The sequence below is a fragment of the Meles meles genome, chromosome 2 (genome assembly GCF_922984935.1).
Source record: "Meles meles chromosome 2, mMelMel3.1 paternal haplotype, whole genome shotgun sequence".
Classification (NCBI taxonomy): domain Eukaryota; kingdom Metazoa; phylum Chordata; class Mammalia; order Carnivora; family Mustelidae; genus Meles; species Meles meles.
Window position 1 is genome coordinate 162,667,513 of NC_060067.1, and position 12,653 is coordinate 162,680,165.

The following is a 12,653-nucleotide window of genomic DNA, read 5'->3' on the forward strand; positions in this document are numbered from 1 at the left end:
GGGACTTACCTCCCAGTGGGGAGATAAGGAGAATATGACAAATGAGCGAATCACAGAGCTTAGCTACGCTTCTCTGTGGTCTTCAAGTGACCTGCCTGGAAGCACGGGGCCTGGCATGATGCCAGTTGGCTTGGTGCTGAGTGCTGAAACTCGGTGGTGTGGTCATGGGCAGCTGAGGTAGAATCTAAGGGATGCCTGCCGTTATAATAATACTAAGTGTGGATGCTCTTCCCAATGGTTTTCTAAGTTTTCCATGGTATCAGCTATAACAGGACACTAACGTCAGCAGATCACTAACTTGGTTGCTACTGAGAACATTCAAGACCCGGGTGCTGCTTATTTTCCTTTGCCTCAACAAGACTTTGTTTTATTTTTTTTTAAGGATTTTATTTGTTTATTTGACAGACAGAGATCACAAGTAGGCAGAGAGGCAGGCAGAGAGAGAGAGGAGGAAGCAGGCTCCCTGCTGAGCAGAGAGCCTGATGCGGGCCCGATCCCAGGACCCTGGGATCATGACCTGAGCCAAAGGCAGAGGCTTTAACCCACTGAGCCACCCAGGCACCCCAACAAGACTTTGTTTTAAACAGGCATGATCACTGTAGAGGCCTGGGGTATTTTCCATCACAAGAGTAAGCGCCAACTTGCCCGTTAGTCATTCTGGAATTAGGAGCATGCACCTGGATATATCTCTAACCTTAGGATAATTTTAAATAAACTCCTTTATTTACGAACTTACAGCTTTCATGTAGTTAGGATAAGATTCTTACCACCATTTGCTGAACTTTTCTGAGTGACTCTTGTGTGTCTCAGCTTCACCCCTAAATTATTCCATTTTTAGTTTAGGTCCACCAAAATCATCGTTTTTTATACACTTATTCTAGGGAGAAGACTGAGAAATATATCCTGGCAGTTCTAGCCATCTGTTGCCTCAAGACATAAAAGGTCAAGATAGATGGGGAGCACATGCATACATTTGCAATGAAAGAAAAGTTATCTTGGGAGCCAGACTAGGGAAGGACATCAGGGCTGAGCTGATTCTTGCTTATGGGGGCTTTTCACATGCCTCCAGGGGATTTTTTGAGGTCCTTGGAGGGGGTGAGGGAAAGAGTTGTGCCATGGGGGGACATGGCTAACAGGTCTGTCAGACGTCTGAGGAAGAGAGAGCAGTGCATGGTGGCGGGGAGAGGGGAATGGAAGATTCAAAGATCTCTATCAGGATGAAGAAAGGAAGTGAGGTCATGTGAGCACCAACTAGCATCAGTGGGGTAGCTAGATACTGTGAGAGGCCTTGGGCCTGGATGCAGCCACTGCACGGGAACAATGGGGAAATTAACGTGGATGACAAAGACACCCAGTCCACACAGCGGGGCGTTAGCCACCAGTCTGTTTGACTGAACGACGCAGGAGCAAAGGGCACGGCTACTCATGTCTTGGAACGGGGCCAAGAGCCATCCAACAAACCCTTATGATTTCTTAAACCCCCAGTTCTTATATAAAACTTTTTAATGGCACCACCATCTATTTTCCTTAAATAAAAAATGTTGAATGTTTCTCTCACACCCATTGAAGAGGGAAACGAGAGCTTAAATTAACTCCAAATGGTAAAAATTTAATACAGCTCCAGCTGCCTGCAGGTCTCTTCAGTTCAGATCTTTGAATTCAAGAGCTACTCCAGCTGCTCTGTGATCTCATGCACCATTTGAAGGTTGCTGTGCTACCGAGCAGCAGTTTTAAAGCTCATAATGAAAATCACTTGACTTATGGCCTCTCTAATCAACAGGTGAGTCCATTATCTGGTGGTAAAACAAACCAGATAGTCTAAGAAATAATAATTATCTACTTGGAGTTAGGAAAAAAAAAACCCTCTGTGGGTCTGAGGATATTTCCCTTAGTCCAGTGCTTTGAGCTTGGGGAAGGCTTTCTATGGGTTACTTCAAGCTTTTATCTTCTCATAGGATACCCTTTTGCCACCCCTACCCCATGCCTTTTGGCATCTCAAATGGGGACAAGAATCAGGGTGATAAAAATTTTAACCAACCCACATAGGGAATGTGTTTTGAGTTATTCATGGGAGAAAAGGAAGAGAAGCAATAGAAAGTAGATGCCTGCGTGTAACTCTAGGGAAAGGGCTTGTCAGATTTCAGGCAGGTGGAAACAAAGCTTAAAGGCTGAAACATTTTAGGAGACTCAAATTTGGGTGCTAAAACCTAACACCAAACACATTCCAGAACAATCAGATGCAGAACTTCCCGGAAAGCAAAGCTTTTTAGTTTTGCATCGGTTTGTAGCTGCTTATGGGGACTACATGCTCCTGGTTTTTGATGAACGAGAGGTGATTCATGAGGTCCCTGGGGGGCAGGGTTTGGTGGAAGAGAATGGCCCAGCGAGTCAAGAACTACATCAAATATGTTAAGGCTCCCCTGTGGCTCTCAAAATGTTTGCTAGTAAAATACTGCCCTTGACCATAACCATCCCACTTGGCATATGTTTTAGATGGGGAAAGCAATAGGTTCAATGGAATAAAATGAGGTAGGGTAGATGTAGCCAGTGTCTACATGTGACCTTTGAGATGGGGGAAATTTAGTAGTAAAGCAGTCTTCCTGACGACATGAGAGGCTGGTTGAAAAAAGTTGCCACTTGATTTTTGTACACATTCTAACTGGTTTTTAAAAAACAAACTCTTAAAAGATGGCTATCCTAAGCCAAATTTGCAAATCGTGCCAGTGGAAATGGTCTTCAGTATACTACTGCGCTTATGCGGATTAGATTTTCTTTTTTAAGTGCAAGAAGAATGATTTCAGTGACCTCGAGTTGTGTAACAAAACTTTTTCAACTCTTCAAGGCCTCTCTCAAATCTCATTTCCTTGATGAAAATGGTGGTCACCGCCTTCCTTATAGGTTTATTTTTCTCACCACACAGTTTAGTCCTCAGTTACGCATTGCTATCTAGTCATCTCTTCTGATTATGTGTAGTGTTTGTTATGCTTCATCAGCTCCCCAGTAAGCTCCCTGAAGTCGTGACAATGTTTTCTGTGAGTCTCCATTGCACGCAGCAGTACCGTGTCACTGGGAATGTCACCGGGAGGGTCAAAAACCACTTCCGACTGATCGAAACATAGGACTGTCTTCTTACTAAAGAAAGTGTCTTCTCAGGAGCTATATCATTAATGCCACGGTCCCCCCTCCCTTGGTGTGAGCAGCCCCCCACCCCACGCCCCGCATCTGTCTCGACAGCAATCAACTTTGTGTTCTCTCTTTTGGCACTTGATCCTTAACCGAACAGAAAATTTAGCCTTAGGGAATATGAAACAACAGTGATTGCTAAGAATTCTGGGAATTCCTTAAAAAAAAAAAAAAAGATGACAAAATCCATACTTGTGGGGTAGGTGTTTAAAGGTAATTTTGGAGACCCTGGAGTCCAGTAACAAAGAAGAATCTAGGCTTTAAATCTGGTTTGAAAATACGATGTGTGCCAAGAGTAAAGTGGTGGGGAGAAACAATTTGCAGTAGCCAATTGTTTGTTATTAGCCTGGATTGGATTAATGGAGGCTTAGACAAAATTGTTTCATCAGAGTCCCCTTGTCGAATGCGAAAATTAGCCAGTGTATAAAAACACCAACGGAGTATTTTTTCCTCATGGTGTAGACTCCAGACTTGGTTGCCCACCACAACCAGAAGTCTGTCTTGCTTTTCTCTGTCCCTTTAATGGTCTCTATGTCTCTTTCCTCCTACCACAGGTGGAAAATAAAATCCCACATAATAGTTACGCTTTGGGAAAGCTGAAATAACATATATAGCAACTGAACAGTTATAAGGGAAAAGCACATCATGAATTTAATTCCATTTCCAGATGTAAAATGTCATAAAGAATTTTTTTTCCATACTTGGCAAAATAACAGGAATTTTCGAGACTATTTTATTTAGCTTGGTGGATGCGTGTTTGTGGGTAGGTATCAGAAAGCCTTGCACCTCGGGTGTGCTCTAAATGCTACACATCCGGGCTTTACTGAGATTAAACTACCAAAGATCCCATGTTCAGCTAGAAGGTACATGACCCTCATTGAAACAGTGGGGAAATGTGTCAGCCAAATGGTTGAATTGGGTGTGTTTTCAAAGCAAGGACTCTGATCCGTATGGGAAGGTTTCTAACCCAGTGTAATTATTCTCCCGTGGGTACAGACGCTAGGATTCTCAACTGTTTCAAAGAGCAGATCATGTAGTCATTCCACACATTTTTCATTCCGACTTCTCTTTTTCCTTTGCCCTTCTATGTGAGGCGTAAGGCCTTTGTAGGAACACCTGGGCATGTGCTGAGAAAGGCCAGCTGGGGTAGACTCCAAGCTGGTCATTCCTCTGGCTTGAGTAACTCAACTGAATCATACAGTTACAGCTTGGAGAAAGAGAGATGTTAAAAAAAAAAAAATTAAAAGTGTGACGTTCCAACAAAGCCGAAGACATTTTAGAGTGAGACATAAAAATGCCCCATGGGTGGGCATTTTTATGTAAGTAAGTCAGGTTGGTAAGGGTTCCCATGTCGCCTGCTATCATTCCACTACCAAAGGAGCCGTTCCTCCATTGGAAACCTGATTGTACAGATTAACGGATGTGCCTACCTAAAGAGTAACTCCCACCGTGGCCTTGTATGGGCAGGAAAGAGCACTTTACAACTCAGCTCCTGCTTCGTGTAAATTATTAGAGTGAGGGACATGGGAGTACTTTTAGATAATGAGAAGAAAAAAAAATAATTTGAGAAAGCCAATCCGTTTTCTTGAGTACTTTCAGCAGATTGCTAACACAGTTGTAGATTTTGGTCTCAAAACTATCTTGTATTTTTCAAGGGGAGCTACTGACTTTTTCTTCATATGGCTAAAGCTGCCATTGAAATGGATGATTCAGAACGGAACCTACACTGCCACTCTCCAGTTGCTCTGTGTGAAAACTCACTAAAAATTCGAGATCACACGAAGCAAAATAAGGAATCGCAAAAATTGGAAAAACTACTTCCACTTAAAAAATGCAAGCAATTTCAATGGATCCCTACTTCTCTCTCTCGGAATTTTGTCTTTTTAAAGTGCCATGTCATAAAAAATATTTGCATGAGTATCATGGGTTATTTCTTTTGTGTTGAAATGTCTCAGTCGAGGAGAGCTGTAATCTATGGTAGCTTGGGTTTCTGACCTGTAGGCTTTCCCTTCGGAGCTTTGAGCTAAAATACAGATACACCAACTATGAGAAACAAATGAAAGTTGTCACAGTGTCAGCAGCAAAAACTGGGGGTCCGTCCCACACAAATTACAGACATCTGTATTCCTAATTGGCATTCTTTTGGGCCATGCCAGCAGAATGGCAGTGCCAAGAGAGGCTGACAGCTTTAGAAAAGACCAGGTACCAGGTTTAGGTGATAGGAGACACTGATGAGACATAGAAGTTCGTTGGTCGGCAATATTCTCCATATGTTTGTTATAAGGCTCGTGACTTCTAGTTTCGGCTACCTCCAAAACGGCACCCTTTGTCAAGACTAAATTTGCTACCTTGAAAACAGATCAGCTCGTGAGCTCAGGAGAGCAAGTGGTACTGATGGTTATATGATCAGAAGATCGTTGGCAAAGATGCATACAAATAGTTAACAAGGTAATGGTAAGAAATGTTGACCTTGATTTGTTTAGCTAAGATGTAAAGATTTTTGAAGGTCAAAGGTGTCCTTGTGTAGTGTTTTGGAGTCTAACTGTGTCTGACCCTCTAACATTAAGCTGCTGTGGCCTGCAGTTTTGAAGAGTGAAGCAAACCAGGAGAAAAGAGAGAAGGGGGGAGAACAGGAAATGGAGTGAGGTGTTTCAGGAAGTTGTCAGGGGTTGACTGATTGATTCCAGATGGAAAAGGTCAGCCTTCATGACCCAGGAAATACTCACTAGGGGAAAGAAGTTGGCTTGTGGAAAGGGAAGGCCTGGGAGTGAGACGACGCTGGAATGCACATTCCACTTCCTTTAGTCCCCAAACATTCAGAAACTTTAACTTGTCTGAATAGAATAATATCAGTGTTGTCATCATTCATCAGAAAACAGGGAAGGAAGTTAAATTCAAAGCTTCGAATGGACCAAATGTATCTTCACCTCCATAATGTAGTTCATTTTCTTCCAGAAGGAGAGTGGATGTATTGTAAAAATCAGTATTTGTGTGTGTGTGTGTGTGTGTGTGTGTGTGTGTGTGTGTGTGTATAAAAACAATGAGCAAACACGTCCTGTTTTGCATGCTGAAGTTGGAGGATTAAATTCTGTACGTTTTCCCAATTCCCTTTAATTGACAGACTCTTCTAGATATTTGAAGCCCAAGATATTTGAAATATTAAAAATGGGAACTTGCCTCGTATCTATATATATACACACACGCACATACATTTGGACATAATTTAAAATCTTGTAATAAATTTTGCAGACACTGAAATAATTCAGGTTAATTCCCTTGCTGTCATGAGAGGCCAGTGCTAGCCAACAAGAGATTAAAATTTATTTCCATTGTTAATAGAAAATAATGAAGTGCATCTGAACCATCAGGGTATGTCATTCGGGAAATGTTCACTTTGGAACCGAATCTCACTCCACCCAAATGGACAATGATGAAATCAGCTGGCTCGAGAAAGCCCCATATTTTGTGGCAGGAATGCATGAGGAGCATGAAAGTACAGTATGACAAGAAGCTTGTGGAATGAATTAAAATGGTCTCAGAGAGAATGCTCTCTCTCTCCCCCCATAATCCTCAGGCAGCCTGGGATTCCCCACCCTGTGCCTAGCAAAGCTCATTAGCAATTAAAGCCTGAAGTGCCCTCTTGTTTCTAGGCTTTCCAGAGATGGCAGCTACTTCAATCTGTTCACACACACAATTTATAAAAGTTATCTGATTCCTCTTGTTTCTCCACCTTCTCCTGTTATTTTCAGAGGGTAAGCGAATGCAGAGGTGAATGCCTTCAACCCTCATCCTCCCCTTAATCCCATGCCAGGAGCCTTGGCTTCTCTCTTCCTTTGGCTATGATGCCATCTTGTGCTTGCCCTGACAAGGACATGTGCCTCCAAGCACTCGTGGACAGCGACGGACGTCTACATCTTACGGTGGCCACCCTACGATAGGAAATTTCTGAAAGCATTTTCCCCAGACTCTGAACATGTTGACATGGGACAATTGAAAACAGATCCAGAGCTAGACAGGGTGCATCCCTGAATTATGGACTATTGACAATCATTTTCTGAACGACAACGGAGATTCCGTTAAGTTCCTTTTGATGTCACAGAGAGGCGGGGACACCATACCTGTAGTGTATTCACAGGAGAGGAACTGAAGTTTGGGAGAGACACATAGCTGACCGGGAACACGTTCTGTCATCTTTGAATCTCCAGGGCCTGATGTAATACCCAACATGTAGCGGGAGTTCAGTGAATGCTTTTGAGATGAATGATTGAAACCTGCTTATGTCTGTGGAAAATTCCTGTCTGCTACTGTCATGCCCATGGGACCAAGGTTAGGTGAAATATTTTGGGGACTCATGCTTTTAAGCGTTCCCCTGAACCTCTAATATATTAAAATATATATTTTTAAAAAATTAAAAGCTACCATCTAAAACTCCATTGAAGGTAAAAAGTAAAAAATTCAGACGGGTTTCCTTGGGGTGGGGGTTAGGTAGTGGGGAGGACTGACTGAAAAGGGACACAGGATAACTTTCTGGGGAGATGGAAATGTTCTGTACCCTGATGTCGGTCTTATCTGGATGTATCTGCGGCTAAGATTTGTGCATTTCAATGTATGTAAACTTTACCTAAAAAAAAAAAAAAAAAGGATGGATTTACTATACTACCCCATCCACCTTGTTTGCTTGAAATTACTTACAGTTGAAAATTTTAAATGCCGTCTAATGAATCTTACTTCACGTTAGAGATAAGGTAGAGCCGAGGTTCCCCTCACCTTCATTTAATGAGGAAGGAAGGGGTGGCAGAAAAATTTTAAGTAGAATATCAGCAAATTTAATTTGGGAGTAGACAGGAAGAGTCATTTTTAAATAAAGCTCCTCATTACATACTTATTCAATGCCTTTCCTCCAGAGGGGTGTGTATGTGTGTGTATGAAAATGTATGTAACAAGTTATTTTCTCCAAAAAATTACATGCATAACAGACACACAGACTCATGTCTAAGACGGCCCATCCTCCTGGGTCAAGTAGGTGGTGGGTGCACTCAAGTCCACTTACCTCTTCTACACTTTCCCAACTGCTCTGGCCTTCCCTGACCTCTGCCTAGATTACTAAATGTCCTACATTTCAAACACCGAATTCCAGCAAATTCATCTCCTCACCAGAAATCGGAGCTTCTCTGCCACTGCTCTCTAGCAGGTGGGGACAACCCACCAATGGCTCCTCAGACCCATCTCTGTGCCCAGCACGACTTCAGCAGGCATTAGAAGTGCAAGAACCCATTCCCAAGCTGGGAGACATGTCCCCCCAGCTGGTATTGTGGTCTTCCCTTCCCGAGTGCACACAGCTGGCTCCTTGGCGTGACCACAGCTCCAGGGTCAGCTGGGAATCGATTGTCCAGGTCCTATAAGAGAGAACGAGGTTTTTAGAACCAGCAGGCAGACGGCCAGTTGCCCCACTCCATCACCAGGGCATGCCTTGAACGCAAATAAGTAACAGCGTCCGAGTGAAGGGTGGCCTCTTTTTCCAGGAAGTTCAGCCATAATCACAGGGGGAGGATGACCTGTTGAGATGCTGAGGGCATGGCCCTGGCCCACGATTCTGTTCCGTCTCTTATTAGCCATAGGGAAGTCTGGCAAGACAGTAGACTGTGACTTTTCCTAGTTTATGTATAGCTAACCACCCCCCGACCCGGCCAATTTTTTACTTTAAATATGCAGGTTGTGTTGTCAACAACGGTGAACGTCGATGGACACGTGCTGGCTGTTTCCGACAACATGTTTGTTCATAACAACTCCAAGCATGGCCGGCGAGCAAGAAGGCTGGACCCATCAGAAGGTAAGGCTACCTGTCATCCGGGCTGAGAATGGGCCAACAAATCAAGGTCTCCGCCAAGGTCTTGGTTTGAATTTTAAATTTCTATCTGGGCAGGCATGGAGAAAGTACACAAGATCATGTGGGTTTTAAGTGAAGTTGTAAACACCGACTCCTGCCTGTTCTGTTGCAACCCTGCATGCCTCCCAGCCAGCAGTCCGGCCCCCGTCCGTTCCTGCCTCTGCCATCCAGTCCTATGTTTTTCTTTTTGCTAGACGGGCATTGAGGCAAACCTAGGCCCATGACATCTTAGTTAAACAGGAACATTACAGTGCAGACGTGTATGAATAAGTGTCAGATGTGCCCTTAAACAGATTGTGGCCAGAACAAAACAATGTGCAGAATGAAATTGACACTAATTGATTTTTGTTTGCTTGGACAAGAAGAAATCATGATCTGCTCTGGGTACTTTTCCATGTGCATTAAAGTCGTCAGAAATACTGGTAACTGTTCAACTTCAAGTTGTCCAAAAAATTAAAGCATATCAAGGAAGATAACTGACAAATACCTGAGTAAATTCCATCTTTTACACTCCCCAACTCACTGGGGTAGTAAGGCTTTATAATATAGGGTGAATGGCTAACCTAGGCTACTATTTTAGTGTGATGTTTTGCTCTATACTGCCCACCAGCTCCCAGCTCGGTTTGGCCCTTAAAATGTGTCTTGTATCAATTTAAATAGGAATTAATGAACTGAAAGAAAATGATTGAATCAGTAAAGAATTTGGAGTGGTGTTAATTCTCCCACAGTGGGCACTGAAAGGGGAGAAGAAAATCCCAGGGTTCAGAACTAGGAACCCATCCAGTTTCTTTTGACTGATTGGATGTGATTGACTGGCTGTTCAAAGGGGGCTCATGTTTTTGGAGTCCTGCCAAAGTTCTCCTCCACCTTTGACCCTGTCAACTTTGGAAATGGAGTGATGGATTGACTTTAGTTATGGCCTGAAAACCATATTGGGTTCCTGTTGGGATGCAAAGTCCAGAGGCCTTGAACATATGGAAGAAGGTGGGGGGGGGGGCGAAATCCGTCCTACAAAGTTAGGAAAGTGATTAGAAATTGTCTCTTGATAGAGTTGAAAAAAAACCCAACTATGATAGATTTTACTTTCTCCTTCTCTCTAGCACATTAGCAGGCCTTGTAAATCTTAACATCTTGGGGGCAGAGGAGGTGGGGAGAGAAAAGGGATTTACACATTTCCAGTGTAATCAACTTATAAAAATATGGGGAAAAACAACACGGTTTTAAAAACACTCCTTGCACAATTAGTTAAGTGTTCCACGTTTTCATACATAGTGGTCAACTCATTAGGCTTTAATGACCTGGTGAAAACCAACAACCAATTAGGGAATGATGGCAAATCAGCAAAGCTCTACTTGAACCTGGAATAACCAACAGCTTCCAAGAGCAGCCAATCCCCAAAACTTCAGATTTCAACCATCAAAGGACAGCCTTGACTTTTTCTTTTCTATCTTCTTAGCTACCCCCTGCATCAAAGCCATTAGCCCAAGTGAAGGCTGGACCACAGGAGGAGCCATGGTCATCATCATTGGAGACAACTTCTTTGATGGCCTCCAAGTGGTATTTGGGACCATGCTTGTATGGAGTGAGGTAGGCAAAGGCTACTTGCTTCCCTGATTTTCTTTGGCCCAAAGATGATTTTGATTTAGGGAAATGTAATTCCTGGAGCATCAGTGACATGAATGCACATTACTGAGTACCTACTATGAGCAAGGCACCAAGATTTAAGACATGTAAACTACACTTTATTATAGGCATGGATCCCTTAAAAAGATAAATATTTATTGCACCATTGTTTATAATTGTGAAAAATTAGAAACAGTCTAAATATTGAATAATAGGAAAATGGTTCAATTCCACCATTAAAAATTTGGTTTTGAAAAAGTTCTAATGGCACAGGAGAATATATTTATGCTATTGTGCTAAGTGAAAAAAAATATCTGGACAATGGTGTCTACAGATATAAAATCTAATTATATAACAGCCATCCACAGAAAAGTCTTGGAAACACACCAGAATTAACAATAGCCATCTCTGGGTTACACAAGGCTAATATTTTTCTTCATATTTTTAATTTCCTAATTTTATAAGTTGCATATATTCTAGTTTCATAATGAGAAAACCAACAAGACATTACAAAAAGAAAAGTAACAGTGCTAGGTTGAATGTGGAAATTGCCAGGTCACCACACGAGAGAGTAGCAGTGTAGGAAACAGGGAGGGAGTGAATACAGGGATGGGCCCTGGAGGTGGGGGGAGCCTTGAGCTGGGGTGTTGGGAAGGCAAGGATCTAGACAGGTTAAGTTGCGAGGAAATTCCAGGGTGGGAGGGAGAATTGTGAGAGAGGGACAGGGCCTTTGGTGCCATGAGTACAGCCAGTTTGTCCGGGGGGTGGGGGTTGTCGTTAGAGATTCTCCTCTGTAGCCTCGGTGATAACTTACATAAGAGGTATTTTATTTCTCTGCCTGTTCTTTCCTCAGCTAATAACTCCTCATGCCATCAGAGTGCAGACCCCTCCTCGGCACATCCCTGGAGTAGTGGAAGTGACATTATCTTATAAATCCAAACAGTTCTGCAAGGGAGCTCCAGGGAGGTTCATTTACACAGGTGGGTGAGAAAATGATCCAAGGGAGACAGGCTCCTGGTTCACCTTTGCTCTACTTCCCAGTGTCTCCGCTTTATAATGATTTTTACCTTTCCTAGGTCTTTTTACTAGTGTGGGAAGAATGGACTGAATGATAGGCATTGAATGGAGAAGTGTAGACTCGGTTTTAAATTTTATTTTATGCAATCGATTTCTGAATAGTCTGGGAGATGATCATGGGAGCTCATTGCCCAGTGGTGCTGCAGAGTGATTCAAATTGTTTTAAAATGTTATGAAAGTAGGAATTATCTATGATTTCAATATTTGTTGAAATTTGTTGATTATTTGTTTAAAATTTGTTGAATATCTACTTTTTCTAGGTGGAGGTTATAATGACTTATGAGACACGGTCCCTATTTGGAAATGTAGAAATTTTTAGAAGAGATGATGGTATATTGTACAGAACATCTGGGGAATTAGACTCTTCAAAATGTTTGGTGTTTCCAATGAATGGAATATGAATTACAGAAAGACAGAGTTTAGTGTGGACTAGGGTAGACAGAAGGGTTTTCAAGGAGGAGATGGAAATCAAAGATTATTTTTAAGGGTGGGGAGGATTTGAATAGTTGGAGAAGAAGGAAGAATGTCCCAACTATGGGAATCTCATGTGCTAGAGCCCAGTGGGTAAGGTGAGCATGTGTCTGAAGGAGAGAGGGCTGGCTTACAGCTGTGGCAATGTACTTGGGTAGAATTTAGACCACAACTCAGCTCACATGAGTGAGGAAAGGGAGGGAAGGAAAACCTAAAAGAGCTTAAAAGCCCTGTAGGGTACCTAGAATGGTCAGATTCAGAGATGGTACGTCAAATGGTGGTGCTCAGGTGTTGGGGGAGAGAGAATGGGAGTGATGTTTAATGGGAACAGTTTCAGTTTTGTGAGATGAGAAGTTCTGGAGATTGTGCAATGTGAAGGTACTAACTAAACTATACACTTAGAAATGGCTTT

At 42.6% G+C, this 12,653-nt stretch overlaps 1 protein-coding gene across 6 annotated transcripts in view; it reads left to right on the forward strand.

Moving 5' to 3' along the window:
- The window catches only part of EBF2 (EBF transcription factor 2), a 185,469-nt gene that overhangs the window by 137,904 nt on the left and 34,912 nt on the right, over window positions 1–12,653 (forward strand). For 4 of the 6 annotated variants that reach the window (XM_045997170.1, XM_045997173.1, XM_045997176.1 and 1 more), the window contains 3 exons: window positions 8,896–9,013; window positions 10,527–10,657; window positions 11,547–11,673. In XM_045997170.1, coding sequence (XP_045853126.1) covers window positions 8,896–9,013; window positions 10,527–10,657; window positions 11,547–11,673 — 376 coding nt within the window. Of the gene's footprint in view, window positions 1–8,895; window positions 9,026–10,526; window positions 10,658–11,546; window positions 11,674–12,653 lie in introns of all 6 variants that reach the window. The other 2 variants (XM_045997172.1, XM_045997175.1) reach the window with 1 other exon arrangement.